General features: G+C 40.7%; 2 protein-coding genes and 1 long non-coding RNA gene across 7 annotated transcripts in view; 2 read left to right on the top strand and 1 right to left on the bottom strand.

Moving 5' to 3' along the window:
* Nucleotides 1-5234, top strand: part of tnn (tenascin N) — a 46979-nt gene extending 41745 nt beyond the window's left edge. For all 5 annotated transcript variants that reach the window (XM_050033766.1, XM_050033767.1, XM_050033769.1 and 2 more), the window contains 5 exons: nt 58-209; nt 1236-1332; nt 1432-1596; nt 3010-3173; nt 4505-5234. In XM_050033766.1, the coding sequence (XP_049889723.1) occupies nt 58-209; nt 1236-1332; nt 1432-1596; nt 3010-3173; nt 4505-4654 (728 nt within the window). In that variant the 3' untranslated portion in view covers nt 4655-5234. The remainder of the gene's footprint in view (nt 1-57; nt 210-1235; nt 1333-1431; nt 1597-3009; nt 3174-4504) is intronic.
* The window catches only part of mrps14 (mitochondrial ribosomal protein S14), a 252315-nt gene that overhangs the window by 66128 nt on the left and 166114 nt on the right, over nt 1-20073 (bottom strand). The window lies entirely within an intron of this gene.
* The window catches only part of LOC126383264 (uncharacterized), an 80101-nt gene continuing 70581 nt past the window's right edge, over nt 10554-20073 (top strand). The window contains exon 1 of the long non-coding RNA XR_007569126.1: nt 10554-11063. This is a non-coding gene — a long non-coding RNA (uncharacterized LOC126383264). The remainder of the gene's footprint in view (nt 11064-20073) is intronic.

The following is a 20073-nucleotide window of genomic DNA, read 5'->3' as shown; positions in this document are numbered from 1 at the left end:
CCATCACATCATGAGTATTAAATAAACATTAATAAAGCTGTCGCACTTCTTCTCTAGTTGGCCTCCTGTACCCCTTCCCCATGGACTGCGTTCAGATCATGAAGAATGGCAATAAGAAGAGCGGTATCTACACCGTCTATATTAACAACGACCGCTCCAAACCCATTGAGGCGTACTGCGACATGGAGACTGATGGAGGCGGCTGGCTGGTACGAATTACTGCACAGACCTTGTGAATGAGGTTTCAGGATATTAATATTACTGTGTATTGTTGTATTATTATTTACAATAATGTTTAATGTGGGCAGAATCTGTACCAGTAAATATTAAGGAAGCATTCCCCCAACTCGTCACACGAACGACTCAGCTTGTGAAAACAGCTGTATAATTACTTCTGTGGCTTTTCAGAAGCCCAGTCGCCATAAGAAAATGTTGGCATTGCACATTTCTGCAAACCACAGATACCTTATGTGTGTACGTTTGATATGTTTCATATCAGTGTTTCTGAAGTGACAGAATATGAGCTGTTTTTGTCATTGAGAGGAGCAAGACGTATGTCAAGCTGCAGACCAATGTTCAAGACCAACAAACAACAAAACTGGTCGTCTTTTAACAGCTTTTTATCCACAAAGCATGTTTGGGTTTTTTTTGCGACAAGTTGCTGTGTTTCTTGCCAGGATAGTACCACAAGAAGCGGTTGTTTTTTACTGAGACATCACTGCCTTTCCAGCCGTGATTGTGCCACCAAAAGCGGGTATTTTAAGCCAAAACATGATCGTATCCTAACCATAACCAAGTGGCTTTTGTGTCTAAACCTAACCACATGTTAACCATAGCACTATTGAAGCTAAGAAACATGAAGATTCAATATATCCTCTACATAATAAAGTATAAATGCCCCATGCCAACATTTATTCTGGCAATTGCTGCTTTTCAAAGTCTGAAAACTTATCCTGATGAAGTCCATAAGCTGTTGAGTTGCATTATGGTTAATGTGGGATCCAATGTTTTAGGAGCTAAAATCAAGACTGCTGATGCTTCAATTTTTACCGTCCTTTTTAAATTGAGTCCCTCAACTTTATGGAAATGCAGTCCCAAATCACTGGATGATGATGGTCATTGACAGTCAATGCTGGCATTTTAGTGGTGGAGCCGGTAACCAACATCCCAAAGCAGACAGTTTGAGACATTTGTGCAACAGCTGTCAGTGAACATCCTGTGCTTGCTGCTTTCAGGTGCTCCAGCGACGTACCAGTGGCAAGCTGGACTTTATGAAACGCTGGAGACAGTACATTGCCGGCTTTGGCAACATGACAGACGAGTTCTGGATTGGTGAGCACTGGATCTCTGCTGACATTGAAACATGCACATATGAACAGTAATGCAGTTTTTCTTCTTGCTTTCATATTCTCTCTCTGACTCTTCCCTCAGGTCTGGATAAGATATATGAGCTCACCAACACTCCTACACAATATGAGCTGAGATTTGACCTGGGCCTGGGCGCCGAGAGAGCCTATGCTGTATATGACAACTTTAAGATTGCACCGGTCAAGCAGAAATTTAAACTCACTATTGGCAACTACAGGGGGACAGCAGGTGGGCCTTTTGCTCCTAAAATCTTTTCCAAACTACCAGCAATACAGCAGACAGCATGTGTAGCTTTCAAAACTTATAATTTCTCTCTGGCACTTTACTCAAATACACAGAGTTGTAGAGAGGAGGAGAGGGCGAGGATGGCAATGAGACAGACAGGGGTGGGAATACTGGGGTTTCAAGCAGTAGGCACCCCACCCATCAGTCTGTGGGGTGCTGAGAAAGCTAATACAAGCCAACAGTAGGTGGGATACTTGTTTCAGAAACTTATATTCAGTCGGTTTTATAGACAGGAGTTATATAAGTAAGGTTGTATCTGAAGGAGGCTGAGTTTTAGTGGGCTTTGAAGCCAGACAGATAGAGACGCACAGCAAGTGGGACGCTGTATCCACACATATCACAGTGTGCTGAAATAACGTATACTGTATCTCTTTATTTGGCCTTTTATTACTTTTTTCCATCAGGGACACATGGAAGAAAAGTGAGCAGCACAATCTGAGAATATATTGTTGTCAGAGGAAGGTCGAACTGAATCGACTGCTATGTAGAGTTTTTATCATTTAAAGGGACAGTTAAGCCCCAAATCAAAAATGTATGTTTTTTATTTTTAGCGTAGCGCTATTTATCAGTCTAGATTGTTTTGGTGTACGTTGCAGAGTTTTGGACATATTGGCCAAAGAGATGTCTGTCTTCTCTGGGATATAATGGAACTAGATGTCACTCGGTTTGTGATGCTAAGAGCACAAAAGATGTACATTTGAAAAACTCTACAGCAAGGTCTCATTCTAGATATCATGACCTGATTATGCAAGATAATCCACAGACCTTGATGTGAGCAGTTTCATGTAGGAACTATTTTCTCTCTACCCAATTACATTTGCCAACCGTATCACCACGCAGAAAGAAGCGTGCATCTACTGCTAGCTCACCTAGCACCACTGAGCTAGCTAACGTTACAGGAGGACGCCATTGATGCTTACAGCACCTTTCACGCTGCCACGAGCATGAGCCTCTCGTTCATGAGTAGATGCAGGCTTCCTTACACGCAGTCACATGGTTGGCAGGTGTAGTTCAGTTACAAAGAAAATAGTTCCTACATGAAACTGCTCTCAACAAGCTCTGTGGATTATTTTGCATAACCGGGTCATGATTTCTATAAAGAGACATTGCTGTTGAGTTTTTCACATGTATTTTTTGGTACTTTGAGCACCACAAGCCGAGTGCCATCTGGTTCCATTATATTTGAGAGAAAGTAAACATCTCTGTGGCTGATATTTCCAACACTTAGCAACTCACAGCACAACAATCTAGAGTGATAAATAGCTTTACAGGTAAGAGGAAAAAATGTATCTTTAATTTTGGAGTGAACTGTCCCTTTAAAGTGCACTAATTATTATTATTGTTGATGATCCCCAGGTGATGCGATGACCTACCACCAAGGCCGGCCCTGGACTACTGTTGACTCAGATAATGACATCGCCCTGGGTAACTGTGCCCTGACCCACCGTGGCGCCTGGTGGTACAAGAACTGTCACCTGGCCAACCCCAACGGGAAATGGGGAGACGTCAGACACAGTGTGGTGAGTGAGCAGTGCTGCATTGGATCACACATGATGGTCGTAGGGTGCAGCTATCCCTTCTGTTAGAGTGGTTTGTCTATTTCTTGCAGGTATGTGCATCAGCATACATGCACAAAATGAATTATACTTGTATTAAATAATATTGTTCTGTCACTGACATTAATACTCTGACCAGACATAACAGGTCTTTATGGTATGACATCGAGGACAAAGTATAGAAGTCAAATCTTCTGGTGTTGTGTGCCGTCTCACCAATAGGTGGCACTGACAGTATTATGTGATAGCAGATTTATTCTAACCCAGGTTGACTGTCTTTGGGTCCTTAAGATAAGTCTCAAGGCTTCGCTTCAGCCTCAAGTTGTAGCACTGAAATCGTCCTCATAAAGTCAAGTTATACTGGAGACTTTTTGGCCGTGAATAATAACTGGATTCCCAAACTGTTTTATTCTGTGTGTTTGCCATTCTGAGGTGAGTCCCCTTCAGCTCAAAATGTCAATGTGGCAAATAAAATTTTTATTGAGCGATGTTCTTGGTTAATTCAACAGTCATTGGAAGTTTCAAGGAAAAGTTCTGCTCTTTTTGTATTCATTTTTCATTGTGCATACTTCTAACTGTCAGGAGTTATACAACGACCGCTCACAACAAGCTGCTTCTCCTGTATTGATTTGCTAAAATAATGCACAACAAATGTAACTCACTGATTAATGACCACCCCCAAAAAAACACTATTATTTGGGTGTCTGTCAAAACATGCTTACAAAAAGACAAAAAAAAAGTGTGCTGACCTGGGGGCCGTTCCCTGGTCAGCAATCAAAGACAACTTCACCCCAGCCCACTCTTAGTTGTTTTGTTTTGGATTGTTCAGATGAAACAGAAATGGCCTGAATCCATCGGCAGCGATAAGAAAACACATTTCTCACACCAGCTATAAACCATAAGTGTTTTTTACCAGGCTGATAGGGTAACAACAACAGTTATTATGTCTAAGGGAGTCTGATACTGAAGAAAATGCCAGGGGATTTCTCTGTTCTTGTCGAGATTTCATCCATAATATTGCCGCTGCAGATGTCTCCCGCAATGTTTGTTGGCAAAATGCAATAACAGTCAAAACAAGTTTGTACTCACAAGAAATGAAGCCAGAGGCTGGTGTTTATTAGTGTTTGTCATTCTGCCTGTCTGTCATTGCCGCCTGCCTCTTCTGTGACTCTGTCTCTCACCCTTTTTTCTTGTCTCCCTCATTTCCCCTCTCCTTTCCCTTTCATCACTCCAACGTCTCATTCTAACTGCGCTCTCCCCTTTTTCGATCTCTTCCTCGCTCAATCTGCTGTCAGGGAGTGAACTGGGAGCCGTGGAAGGGCCACCTGGTGTCCCTCGACTTCACCGAGATGAAGATCCGACCTGTTGGAGCCATGTCCAGCAGGAAGAGGCGATCGTTGATGGCCAGAGAGAAGAGCAGAACCACAAACCTCCAAAAGAAATAACAGAGCACCTCACACTAAAACCACAATTGTCATCAGTGCCATTAACCTGCCATCATGCTAGATTTGGGTGTTTCTGTACATATGTACATACATATGTCCCCACTGGTCTACATGCTTCGATGTGTCTCAACTCTTGGACAACACTTCTTTGGGTAAAGAGAAAAATGTTCATATGCAATAGTAACTTATTATCTGTTTATATACAATGAGATTCATCAGAAATTCCTAGGTTTAGTGTGATGGCGGGAAAGCGGCGAATAGAAAACTGCCTTGGAGTTGTTTTTAAGTGAACATTAATGAGTTTAGTCTTATCAGTTATGATGCAATTGTTATTTTTTTAAACTCCTGTTTCACTGCCTCAATTATAAATCAGGAAACAGTGCATTTATGTTAAATTTGGAACCAAAAAAATCAAATTTTTTTCCCAATTACTGCATTCATTTTAACTTTCTTTTAAACCTCGGGGCAGCAGCCCGGATTACTTGTATTATATTTGTTTATTTTATGTCCTATGAAGAATTTGAGTAGCGACTTTTCTTGTGTATAGCAGTATTTTCATAACAACATAAATGTAAGAAAAAGCGGTAAAAACGGCTTGTGTGTTTTGTTTGGAGTGTGACCGATTAGCGAGTTAGTCCCCTGAGTTTATTGAGTATGAAGTTGGCTGGCTGTGTCACATTCAGCTGTCACTATGCCGCAAACACTGTCGCATCACATTAGTGTGTGCAGGACGAGCCAGAGAATAACAATGGATGGCTGTCCTGAATGACCATATTGCTCCTGCTTTACATTCATATGACAGGGACAGCGCATATCAATCAATGTGATGTGTGTTTATATCAAACGTCAATAAGGATGAAGTGTGTTTGCCCCATCCTCCACGACTTAACGCCCAGACTCTTGTTTTTAATCTGGAAAGCTGACAAAGGTTATTAATACTGCTTTGACTTTGACTTTATTACATAATTACATTTTTTTACACTTTTATTACAAACTGTTGGCTTACGAGACAAGGATGGAGCACATCAATCAATATTTTTGCTGATATGCCAGAATTGATCTATAGCTCCCGCTTCTCATAAATTTTCAATTCACCAAAATTTCTTTTTAAGCTTTCATGACCCATAAAGTTTTATTCCAGCCAATCCCTAAACAGGATTTTCAAGGTCAGGAATGAGGACCGTGACTATGGAATTTAAAAACCCTTATATGAATCTATTTTGTTTTACTAATTGTGTTGTCAGACTAACGATACAGCTGCTCATTCATATTCATGCCACACATTCTCAGTAAATAAATAAATAAATAAAAGGTTTTGTTACATGAAGATATTGTCATTTTATAGAGCCTAAAGGGATACGGGCTGAACAAAATTATGTGTGAGTGTCTTTTTGCAGAGGTGGAAGTTTGAATACTTACCATGGAAATGTCAGTGCTGTGTTACCATGTCACCGTATAGATCCATCTTGAGATGACGCAACATGACTAAGTCTACAGACATGCTAGCAGCTCTGTGAGGCTGTAGATGACACTTTGAGCTAAGCGCTAACATATTATTATGAGATCTGTCAAGGAATATTAAAAAAATTTTCCCTATGCATTTTCAATGTAACTGCAGACTGCTGCGGCCTCATATAAGCTTCAGTTGTCCTTGAACTGAATGGGACTCCTGTCCTCAATCACTTACATTGAAACTGCTTTAAGAAGGGATCTCTACACAGCCAGTAAGGACGGGAGGAACATTTACAGGGGCGAGTAACCCTTTCAGTGCATCCATTATTAGATCCAAGGCTCACAACGGAAATCATAACATGCTCATGTTTTGCAGGTAGTGTGTGCTCTGTTCATCATCTTAGTTTAGCGAGTTATCACCAGCTAAGGCCGATGGATGTACCCTCACTCGTGCTCGCCTGCTGCTCCTTCCCATCGAAAGGGGTCAGTTGAGGTGGTTCGGGCATCTGATCAGGATGCCTCCAGGGCACCTCCCGTTGGAGGTGTTCCGGGCACATTCCACTGGTAGGAGGCCCCGGGGCAGGACTAGAACACACTCGAGGGATTACATATCCCATCTGGCCTGGGAATGTCTTGGGGTCCCCCAGGAGGAGCTGGAAAGCATCGCTGGGGAGAGTGACATCTGGGGTTCTTTGCTTGGCCTGCTGCCCCAACGACCTGGCCCTGTATAAGCGGAGGTAAAAGTTTGACCTGATGATGGCAGTAGATCAGGGGTCACTGACCTTTACTATTAAAAGAGCCATTTTTGGACAGAAAACAACAAAAATCTGGAGCTGCAAAACATGTTCTAGCCTTATAATGGATTTAGCACAGTCTATTAAGTCATCAATTCTAATAGGTCTAAATGAGCATTCATTTATATGTTTTACCACAAAGTAGCGACTCTGCAGTGGGCTAATTATGATTAGTTGGTACTTTCACTTGGCAGCAATGGTGGTAAAAGCAAACAAATTTGTCCACACAATATTAAAGTCTCTATTTTCCTGTGAGACTTTCCTTTTGATGCCGCTGAACTTGTAATAGCAGTGGCCAGAGGCATTACGTTTTTGGGTTGTCTGTTCATCCATCCGTAGGTCCCATTCTCAAGAACAGCTTGAAGGACTTTCCTCAAATATGGCACAAACGTTCGCTTGGACTCAACAAGGAACTGATCAGAATTTGGTGGTTGTAGGTCTAAGGTCAAAGGCCACTATGACCTTGCATCCGTCTTATTCTCATAAACGTGATATCTCAAGAACACCTTCAGGGAATTTCCTCAAATTTGGCACAAACAGTCACTTGGACTCAACAATAAAATGATTAGATTTTGTTGGTCAAGAGTCAAGGTCACTGTGACCTCACAAAACATATATTTGGCCCAAACTCAAGAATTCATAGGCTTATAATGACAAAATGTCACAGAAATGTCGAACGGGATAAACGTGATTATGAAGTGATGACATTAGATATCCAAAAGGTCAAAGGTCAACTTCACAGTGACATCATAATGTTCTGCAAAAACACTTTTCTGGCCATTATTCAACATAATTTTTCAAAAACAGTAGAGATTACGTTCCGTCAGATACTGAATTGGTGACGCTAATCTGGGTGTCCACCTTGAAACTGTGCTGATTGGATAGATCTTATGTGCTGCCGGGAGGGGAAGATGTCAGTGAAGCATCCATGTTTTCACAGAAAATTAATGTAAACTGTAACTGCAACTAGACTGGTGTGCAGAGGCATACAATGGCGAGGCTAGCCACCAACAGGGAGGTTCGGCAAAATGTAGAGAAAAAGGTGTCAGGCCATAGACATGTGAAACATGTTTTAGTGGATGAATTGTTATAACCTTTTTTTTTAAATTGATGTATAGGCTACGCACTTTTATTGCTGGGGAATGTAAGATTCACTTTAGGCCTGCAACAATGATAAATGAAAATTAAAATGTTAAAAGATAACTGCACAGGGAGCCACTGGAGAGGGGCTAAAGAGCCACATGTGGCTCTGGAGCTACAGGTTGCCTACCTCTGCACAGGATAAAAGATAAGGGATCCCCGGAGTTATTAAAGTTATCATGGGGTAAAATTTATTCCCTATTTTTTGGCAATCCATCCAGTAGTTGTCAAGACGTTTCACTCTGAAATAAAAATGTCAACTGGCTGGTGGTGCAGGAGGAAAAGTTGGGACATTACCAAATTCACTGGGATTCACCCACACATGGGTGGTGTCAAAACTGCGTGCCAATCACTCCAATAGTTGTCCAACTATCTCAGTTTTGACACCAGTAATGGACCAACAGACTAATGATCCACTTCTCAAAGTGTCCTCACAGAGTAAATCTGCATTTCTAATTTGAGAAAATCATCTACGTCTCAGTTTTCAACAACATCCTCGGCAGATGGAGTTTTCTCAGTTTGGGTTCGCATTATTAATCTCTTAAGAATCTTGGAGGACTCCTTACAATCAAACTGCTCAGTGAGTGCTGACACTCTCTTCAGTTGAGTTTTCTCTGTCTAGAACTGCAGTGTTCCCACAGTGCAACACTTTCATGATACTGAATTGAGCAACTGAACTTGCGGGGACTGATGACTGTTTGCCGTCTGGTCTCACAACAGTTTCCCAGTTCAGTATCTCATAATCTGCAGACGGCAACAGCTCACTGGCTCTCTGGGCAGGAAGCAGTTTCACACAGCTGCTAAAAGTGTATGGAAAGGATACAAAGAGCACATTACACAATTTAAGCACACAGAAGAAGATACAGATATAAGATAGGATCTATTCAAACAAACACTTCGCCACTTCGGGAATGCCATTCCTTCCTCAAAGGCCAAATGTAGAACTGAAAAGAAAATGTTTTTGGAGTGTTTATTCATGAAAATCAAATGAGAGTGTGAGAAGGCTGCTGCCTGAAATTTGGCAGCAAATATTTCTAGCATAGCATTTCATTTCAACTTTGAAATGAAATGTCTCACAAAAGCTCATTGATGCGAAAGGCCTTTTCAGCCACAGTGATTGCAAATTACTTTAAGGAGATTGGTTCCTGCCATTGCTCTGCAAGGCAAGTGGTTTGCTTAGTGCCAGCATAAACAGAGAGGGGGGGAAGGAGCCTCTCTTCCTCTGCCTGTCTGTCTGTCTGTTTGTCTCCTCTGTGTGGTTATATACAGTATAAGCATGCAGACATACACATTTTTCTGCCTGTGTGTGTCACTTTGGTTGACACTTACGCCTTGGGTTCAGTGTGATGTGTTTTTTCCATGAGAGAACTTGGTAATGTTGTAACAAGGGAGTGTTTGTTTAAAGGGGTGACGTGTGAGCTGTTCGTGGAAAGAGAGAAGTACAGACCAGAGAGAAGAGAAGAAAAGAGAAGAAGCAAATGTCACTGAGCAAATGAAAAAAAAATACCACTGAGTTTTACATTTAAAAAGTTTTAAAGTTTTACATTATAGCGTACATTATATAGTAAAGGTGTGAGTAGTCCCTAGTGGCTGTTGTTGGTATTGCAGGGGGATTAGCTAACCTAATTTTGGATGCACTGTGTCTCTGTCACATCTCTGTTGACGCTGTTCCAATATACAATGGAAGCATTACACGAGTAACTCATCCAGGAGAAGTCGGGGAGATTGGGGACGTCTGCAACACCTTTTGCATTTCTCTCAGTAGCACAAAGGCTGCTTGGCCTAGACCAGTGGTTCCCAACCGTCCTGTGTTGCAACCATCCCCAGTGACCCCTGACAAATTACATTGATTCTAGTTTCTGTAACAAATTCCGTTTAGTGTGTGTAGCCTACATGTGTATTTTTTAAATAGGTAATTTTAGGTCTGCGTAAGTACTCAATGCATTAACATCGAAAGTCACATGAAAAAGTCAGCATAAACCCAGTCACCATTTGCCCCCAAACCTCATGCTTTTCTTAAACCTGGAGAAAATTAAATATAGTCTAAGGGGTCATCTGGAAAATTTGACACTGTCTGGGGCCCTATGATTGACTACATAGGCAAACTGAGGACATTTCAGAATAAATGAAATATTCAATATATGCTGACGTTTTATCTACCTAGGGATTGTTTTGGATTACTTTACATTTACAACTCCCTCTATATTGTCATGGACTCAACCATTATGTCAAGAAGGAAGAATGTGTGTGTTTATTTTTATTCTTTTTTTTAAAATTATTATTATTATTAATATTATTTTATTTATTCATGTGGTAGGGCCGATGGGTAGGGGTTGTATAAAACAAAAAGAAAAAAAATGTGTTTTCTATGTTCACTAAATTACAATGTACTTTACTTATAAGATGAATAAATAAATATGTTAAAATTTCTGCAGTTTCAGGACGGCATTTCATCAGCGGCTAACAAACCGGAAAAGACGCGTCGCCACTTCCGGTGTGTGCGGTCGCACCTGTGCCGAGGCTTGCAATTAAAAGTAGCCTACAAACAATACACAAGGTATGCTATGAAAATATTTATGGGTGTAAATATGGGTGAAGCTTGGCAACATTGTACCTTAGCAAAGTAAAACAACAACAACAACGACGACGACGTCGCCATCTTTAATTAATTAGTTATGGGCCGCCTGGCTAGCAGCTAATTAGTGACCCGAGTCAAACACACCCACAGATGCGCGCTGGCTAACATGCTAACTATGCTAAATGCTAACCTGCTCACGGTGGGTGACTGCGCCTCGTTAAGCTCAACGAACTGAGGAACAGTGGGACGGAGAGAGGACAGGTTATACTGGGACCAGAGAGGCCGAGTGGACTGGTTATACCGGGACCAGAGAGGCCGAGTGGACTGGTTATACTGGGACCAGAGAGGTTGAACCAGGAGCAGACTGGTTATACTGTGACCAGAGAGGTTGAACCAGGAGCAGACAGTGGAGGACAGGTGGAGCTGCAGACTGACGTTCATACAGGTGAGTACAACACTAAACGTATTGATAATTGTAACTGCAGTCACCTAGTAACACAAACAGTTTCTTCTTTGATCATGTGTGTGATTGCTGCACTGCTTCATTACAAGCTACATCTGTGTTTTCTGCTGTGATGCTGTTGTTGACTCTGTTGGCTGTTGAATTGGCTTCATCCTTTTTGCACCAGCTTTACTGTCCATAGACTTTAACCCCTTTGTCGTTTCTGTTTGATTCAGTTTTGACTTTGTAAGGCTGCATAGAGGAAGACAGTTGCATATGCATGGTTGATTATCAGTTATGTGCACAGGCTGCAAAACGCCATCTTTGAATTTACAGTTGGTTTGGTCACCAGGGTCTGTGGTTTGACATTTATTTTGGAACCTAAGGGTGTTCTGTAATCCAACAGTTATATTATCTCGGCCTGTCATGATTTAATGATAATTATTATTATGATATTGCAGTGCGGGAGTGCAACTAAGTACATTTACACAAGTACGGTACTTCAGTTCAATTTCATCAATAAAGCCCAATATCACAAATCACAATTTGCCTCAGAGGGCTTTACAGCATACAACATCCTTCTGTCCTTGGACCCTCACAGCCGATAAGAAAAAAACTCCCCAAAAAAGCCTTTAATGGGGAAAAAAATGGTAGAAACCTCAGGAAGAGCATACATTATTATATACTTGTATATCTATGTAACAATAATAATCATATGTGTATGATGATAGTAGAAGTATGACTAATAATAACAGTAGTAGTCGGCATCAGGCAGGACTTAAGTACAAATTTAAGGTACATTTACTTTACATGAGTATTTTAATCTAATGCTACTTTCTACTTCTACGCCACTACACGTCAAAAGGACTGCACTTTTTACTACACTACATTTATTTCCTGACTTTAGTCACTACTTAATCTACCATTTAAGATTTTAACTATATAAAATATACAAGTGCAGCTGAAATGGTTAGTTGAATGATTAGAAAATTACTTGACAACTATTTTGACAATTTAAGTCATTTTTCAGCTTCTAAAATATGAGGACTTATTATTTTGATTTATTTAATTGACATCGTATTTAAATACATTTTCCTGATCGTACTTGAATACTTTTTACTTAAGTAACATTTTCAATGCAGGACTGTTACTAGAAACAGAGTATTTTTACAGTGTGGTATTATGTAAAGGACTTGACTACTTCTTCCACCACTATAATATTATAGTACTTTCTCCATCCCTGCTCGTAGTACTTCCAGCAGCCTTAGCAGCCAGATTTTGAGTGTTTTGTTCATTTCTGTAAAGGCATCAGATGCACTTCTTACTAAATCGTGCTCTTACAGCAAATGTCAAGAGCCACAGCTGGCTCGCCTGCTTAGTTTATATTCCATTCAACAGGCTGGGCGGCTCGAATGAGGCTATTTACATGTACCTCTCATGTTCAGTCACAAATGTGCTGATGGGGATACTACTCGATGTCAGCTGAACCATGACGGGTTGAGTACTCAACAATGGCTGAGAACCACTCAACCACTCAAGTGTTAAAAATGCTGTCAACACATTGATTGTTGTTTACAATTCACCACACCTTGGCCACGCGCCTCAATGATAAAAAACGATTTGTCAGGGAGCTGGATACACCTCCTGATCGAATGTGAGACTCCCCCTTTTTTTTTTCTCACATCACAGTGAAAAGATGACAAGTTGTGAAGGATCGTTTTCACACCGCAGGCCTTAAAGAGTGAAATAAACAAACATGTTGTTTACATGCTGAGACTTAAGTTATGCTAATACTTTGACAAACACCAAATATCTTACGCAGGTTAAGAATCAGGATCTGCGAGACGGAACAAATTTCCCAAAGTGTATGTCTGAGCCTTAATATTGTCAAAGATGAATTGCTCCTCCAGCCAAACTGATTACTTGCATCAAAGATTACTCCGCTACGGCCATCAAAGTGATGATGAAAATTACATGTTCATGAAGATCACTAGAGGCAGAAGTGCTTATTAATTGCATTGCCTCTGCAGCTTTCAGTTTTGTTTACATAGCTCATACCATAGGAAACCTTCCTCCACCACTTTTATCTACTTATTTTCCACCATCCACTGCAGTGAAAGTTGATGTTGGTGTAATAGGAAGGAGCGTTTTTAGGCAGGTGTCACGCTGCATGTGAATGCACCACAAACAAATGCATTTCTTTGTTGTTTGTGCTTTTTTCTCACATTTCATATTCAGTCACAGTTCCTGTCTCAATAAGTGCAGCGTGTTAACGGTCTGCACAAATAACCAGGAGCTTTGTTCCCGTATGCTCAAAATAAATACATATTGAGATTTTGTGAGCATATTGTCTGAGTCTTCGCAGCCTGCTCAATATATGACATGTTCACACACAAGCTTATGACTGTATGTCAAAACTCAGTGGCTCCGTTAACTTCGGTTTACATCAGAAACAGAAATATGAGATTCCACATTGCTAAAAAATATACTTTATTTCTTTCCCTGTCATCTTCCACATTTTGCTGTCCTTTATCATTGCATCTCTATATGTCAGGATAAATTATGCATGCAGAGCTACCAACAAAGCCCAGCCAGGCACATAATTTAAAAAAAAAAAGATTCCCCTCAGCATTTTTCCAACTGTAGAACAACAAAAAAACATGTTCTAAATATACAATGTCATGCATAATTGGATAGGATCAAAAAAAAATGGCACTATTGTATAGAAAACCATCAAGGACGCTGGATTCGCTGTTCAAACAGATGACAAATCCTCCCACCTCTTTTCCCTCTGATCACAGCGACCTGACAAAGGGAATAAAAAACCCATATATACTTAATGTTCCCTACCTTTTGACTCCGGCAGCTGATTTATAAAGTTCCTCTAGAAAATATAATAAGATCTGTTCAAAGTGAAAGAAGTTTAAACACAGTGAGGCTCAACATCACGAAGACTGCCTAACAGGTGTCAAGAGAAAAGCGTAGATGGTGTGAACATGTTAACAGAAAAACAAAGCAATCTCGTTAATGCAACCAACACTTCAGCATTCATTTATAGAACAGGGCTGTAAAAACACCCACAATGCTGTATGATGGATTGGGCAACTGATGATGAATATCAGTAACTCATGGTCAGCTGGTAATTGATTGCAGCAGGGAGGCAACTGTGATGTAATGAATAAAAAAATATATTAGCAGTCATGTCTTGAATTATTGAACTTGTTTAGCAGAAACAGGAAACATATTTACTTACACATAGTCCCTGTAAAACAGAAAATTTAAATTTTTACACGTTTACAAATTAATTGAACAAGATGTAAGATATTAAAGATGCTATTGATAAAATTGGCCACTAGATGTCGCACTCCCCCGTCTATGCATTCACGTCACAATACCGCTGTTGCTGGAAACAGAAGTGGTTGCCGGTTTGTTGCACAATCTGCATATTTTCTGTTCGAGTTGACAGGCAGAATCTGTCTTGTGAAGTGCTGAATCTTTCCTTGTAGAGTAATAAATTCATTTTGCAATACATAACTATACATTAGTGATAGGTTGTGGTTAGTTTGTGCAGCGGTGTTTCAAGATTCATGTAATCTAACGTTATGATAGGCCTAATCTTAGGATGTGGCTAGCTAGCACAGGCAGATTATGACACAGTGGGCCCCTGGGGATAATGTATAAAAGGCTCCCTAGCCCCTCTACCGCAGGTACAACATGCTGTTGTTTTTCCCCACAGACTGGAATGACCCAAATTGCCCCTTTGCTAAATCCCGTCCCAGACGCAGATTAGACAATCATAACGTAGCATCGGGCTGGTTCAGACCAGGGTTTGACAACAACACAGCTGTGCTCCATTGACTCTAATGCAGTCGTTTCAGATTTCCTTCATTTTCAGGCTGGTTTTGTGGATCTGGAGCTAAATGTTGCGCCTGGGGCACGTCGTGTATTAATGATACTCGTTACCTGGAGAGGTTGGAAAAAAGATAAACGTTTCTTCCCTGTTCCAAAACCAAAATCAAACCCTGAAAAGTGTAGGGTTAGCTAGCTAGCTACTGAAGATATAGCTTACTGAATGTATACACATGCTGCTTTTGCTTTGTAATGATTATAACAGTGAAACAAAGACCGACCCGGCTGTACAGGAACCAGTGAAGGGAAGCAAGGAAACTTTGCAGATATTCAACCAGCTCTGTGGCATTGCATTGTGCGCAGATGACTTACCCTGGAGATCCCTGCCTGTCCGGCGGCTAAGGTCCGGGTGCTGGCAGCGGCACGGGGGTGAAGCCAAACATCGTTTATCTGCACACACTGTGATGCCACACAGCTGGTTCAATATCAGCAAAGTTTCCCTTTATATTCATTGTCTTGTGTGGCGATCAGCAGTGATGTGGTGGTTCACTTTTACACTGTGATCTGTAGCCTATAGTTCGGCTTTAGCTTCTAACTATCTTTGTCTTTTTAACCTGTTGTTGCTGCTGAGTCAGTTTGACATCCTGGATATATCCTTCAAACACAGACTGTAGACCCCTCTGTCTGCTTCTCTCTGCAATCACTCTTTCATTTTTCCAAAAATATGATTATTTCTTCAGGGAGTGCAGTTAGTTACAGTGTGGGCTCCATGCTTACTCCTCAGCTTGTCGGACCATCACAAAGGGACAGGGCTTAGTGAAAGGTCGATTGCATAGAGTCCTGTAGATAAACTGAGAGGGTTAAAAACACTGTCTTGAAAATGTATCATGATGGTTTCTTCCTTGTGACATTTTCAAAGTGACTGTTGAGGCTACAAAGTGCCCCAGGAATGACATTTTATTATAGGCCGACACGGAAATTAGCCTCACGCTGGTTCCCTTGTCAAAAAGCTTCTTTGATTTTTCCAGTGGACTTCAGATTATTGCCAAAAATTAGCTCTGTGGCAAACACGTTTATGATACTTAAACGTTTTGTTCTGCAAGATAATCTTCGTGAATGAACATCACTTTTATGATTTTTTTAAATCTAAAAGCAATCGCCAGAAGTAAAAAGCTTAATGTTAGGCTAAAAACAAACTACACTGCGGTCGCATGACTTAACGTCACCACCATAACAACACCGTAAAGCCATGTTCGACGCAGCTCGGTGTGATGATGTTGTGGAGTCTCATATAGCCACTTGTTAGCAACTGCCTCTTTTAAAGAAACGAGTGGAGTATTTACTGACCTATTTCATTTTGTAGAGCAAAATGTGACAGACCTTAATTCAGGCATTCAGCCAAAAATCCATTAAAAAACCAACATTGACTTTGAGACGAAGGAACTGGGAGCGGTAAAATAGTGACTCATTTCTGGGTTTTGGGACTCATTCCTGGGGCGCTCTATTCCTTCAGTTTTTATTTTCTTTTGTAGGACTTTTGGGGCTCTGTTATTGACAAACATGACTAAGCCCTTTGACAAGAAATGAGAACTTCATAAAAGCGACTTAATGCAGAAGCTCTGGCTTAGGGGCCCCCTGAGCCTTTTGGCCCTGCTAGCTAGCTGTAGGTAACACTGTGCCATAGCAAAGGTTCCACCCGTATTGGCAACCAAACATCAGACATCTTACACAAAGGCAAACTAAACATTAATTTTAGACCCAACAGAAGTTTGAAAATGATTAATTCACAGTCATAACATTATTTTAGGAAAAAATATACTTTCATTCTGCAAATTTGTAAAAGCTCTGTGGATGTGTTTTAATCTACAGAGGAAATATGATCAATAAAACCTTTAATTATTACTTTACTTTAGACAAAGCGAGGCTAGCAGTTTCCCTCTGTTACCAGTCTTTGTGCTAAGCTAAGCTAACCAGCTACATATTTACCATACAGACACAAGAGTGGTAAATATTCTCATCTGACTCTCTGCAAGAAAGCAAAGATGAATATTTCCCAAAATGTTGAGCAAGTCCTTTAAATCTTACCTTCCTATTTCTACTTCCCATTCTTATCATAATCTATAAGCTGTTGAGAAAGCCTTGTATAGTCAGTGTAATAAATAGGAACTCTGTAAACTGACTTTAAGTATCGGTCTGACGCATACAAACCACAGTGACATGTTCAGCCAACCCCTGAAAATGCTGATGATGTCATTTCTTGGCAAACTGTTAGTGTGGGCGATAGTGCTTATTAGAGATCATGCATAGCTACGGAGGAGTTTATTTTGTGGGGCAAGCTTTCAAATTAAGCCCAACAAGCACAGTTTCTCTCTGTGAACATGAAGCAGAAAAGACAAACCCCAATTTCCACATGGGAATGTATGTGTCTGAGCAGAAATGAAATGAGTTGGGGCCTGTTTTTCCCAGCAGCACTTGAGCAAGGAGATCAACTTAGTGGCAGTGTAAACTAATGCCTGAACATGATGATACTACTGAGACGCTTCTGCTTAATTGGGCTTTGAGATGTCATACACTTAAAAAAAAATATGAGCCTTCAGGCACAATCCACTTGAAGCCCAAATCATTTGATTATTTCAGGGTTTCTCTGCTCTGAATATTTTGAAAATATGTTAAGTTGGGTAAGTTTTTGCTTTAGGATATATTCACATGCATAGTTCAATAGTTTGACTTAGAGATTAAATTATTATCGTGTTTGTTTCTCAAATGAATTCAATAAAATGCAGCTTTATGTACAATAGCAGTGGGGAAAAATCAATACAACATAGTGTCACAATATTGTATCGCCAGATGCCAAATATTGTTTTTTTTATCATATAAATTAGTGATATGAAAATACAAATAAAACTTTTGGTAGCCTACTAGAGCAATAAAATAATTTGCTTGATTAGATATATTTTCTGCGATGAAAATTATTTATGTGAGATGAACTGAGTGAAAATGTAATCTTATTATAAATAAATCTCAAGATAAAGCAATATACACCGATCAGCCAAAAAATTAAAGCCACTGACAGGTGAAGGGAATTATATTGATCATCTTGTTACAGTACAGTGTTCTGCTGGGAAACCTTGGGCTCTGGCATTCATGTGGATGCCATTTGACATGTCCAACTGCCCAATCTCTGCTGCAGACCAAGTACCCCCTTTTATGGCAATGGCACTCCCTGATGTCAGTGGCCCTTCAGCAGGACAGTTGCCATGCCATACTTGAAAAACTGTTCAGGAATGGCCTTAGGAATATGACAAGACCTCAAGGCATCAACCTGGCCTCCAAGTTAGCCACATCCCAATCTGATTAAGCATCATGCTGCTTAGCCACCTCACAACCCACAGGACTTAAAGGATCCGACACAAACACAGATGTTTGTGTGTCACAGAGGTACTGTGTCTGTGCCTTGACAGGTCAGGGCCAACTCCGATTTGAGGAGGCCCCACTGAGGCTCAGGGGTACCTCTGGCATACCTGCATGTCCCATGAATGCTTGATAAGATTGGGATCTGGGGAATTTTGAGGCCAGGTTGACACCTTGAGCTTTTTGTCACGTTCCTTGGACCAATCCAGAGCATTTTTTGTGGTGTGGCATGGTGCATTGTCCTGCTGGGGGAGCTATTGTCATCAGGGAGTACCGTTGCCATGAGAAGGGGTACTTGGTTTGCAATGGTGTTTGAGTGGGTGGAACATGTCGGGTGGTATCCACATGAATGCCAGAACCAAGGGTTTCCCAGCATAACATTGCACTGTAACGAGGTAATCAATGATATTTACTCCACCTGTCAGTGGTTTTGATTTTTAGCTGGTCTGTGTATGTTACTGCAATTCTCAGCATATCGCAAAAACTTTAAAATCGCAGTAATATTGTATCGTGACTTAAGTATCAGGAAAATATTGTATCATTGAGCCTCTGGTGGTAAAACTATTATCAACTGTTCATACCAGCAGTAATGTGAATTTGTGACAGTTGCAACAGGTCCGCCATTGTCATGACGCTGTGATGTGATGTCCATTTCACACAACATAATCTAGTTGATGACTTTATTCATGGTGCAATAGCTCAGAAAAATCAACCTTGTTCCAAACAACACAGTCAACAAAAACAAAATAAAACTCTCAAAAACCTCCTTGGTTCGTGTTTCCACTGTTCTAACAATCCCCAACTCTACATATGTTAAAATTAATGTTTATTTAAATGGAATCTGGTGGGTTTGCCTGTGGCAATTTTGGGGCAGTTTTTAGTTAAACAAAGAGGATCTTACTCCAACAAAAGGGTCGACTTCTATAGGGATCTTTTCTATAATTTTGTCAGACTTAGAATAATAATTTGAGCCTGTCAGTGGCAAAAACAAGCACTTTTAGTGGACGTGAATTTACGCTGTGCACATACACCAAGTGGTTACCTTGCAGCCTGTTTCATGGCTGCCAGCTGCAGCACTCTCGCTCAATATTGGACCAATTTCAAAAATTGTCGTGCCCATTTGTCACTAAAGCAGTATTCGGACGGGATTAGTTTTATATAGGGACGTGGGGTAATGTCACTTTACCACAGGACGTCAGTAATATTAATGGCCGATTCGCACAGGATAAGAAATATCAGTAAAACTACCACATGTGGGAGGGGTAAATCCATTCACGCACCGCCGTCCCCTCCTGCCGTCATGTGCGTATGATAGGACTGTCAAAAGCACCAGGAAATTGAGTTCGAATATTTTTGAATTAATTTAGTAGAGTTCGAATAATATTAGAATTTATTATTATTAGTATTAGTAGGCTATTAGTATTAGTATTATTATTATTATTAAATTTTTTTTTTTTACAAAAAACCCCCACAAAAAATAAGATGCTTATTGCAATATGAACGTGACACTTGGATGAAAACACCCGTTCTGACCTCACTGAAGTGCCAGGTATTAGGGTTGTGCCAATGGGCGATCCGATCGCCCATCGGCGATAGAAGGGTTGTTTCACGATGTCTTTTTTAAATGACGATGCAATCGCGAGGTGTAGGGGGGAGACAGCGCGTGTGTGGAGCATGCTGACGAGATCGAGGCTGAACGAGGCTGAGTGAGAGGAGACAGAGGGAGGCTGCTTAGTGAGAGAGCGGAGGGTGG

Source organism: Epinephelus moara, chromosome 21 (genome assembly GCF_006386435.1).
Source record: "Epinephelus moara isolate mb chromosome 21, YSFRI_EMoa_1.0, whole genome shotgun sequence".
Classification (NCBI taxonomy): domain Eukaryota; kingdom Metazoa; phylum Chordata; class Actinopteri; order Perciformes; family Serranidae; genus Epinephelus; species Epinephelus moara.
The sequence above is the reverse complement of the archived record's forward strand: the minus strand, read 5'-3'. Positions and strand labels throughout refer to the sequence as shown.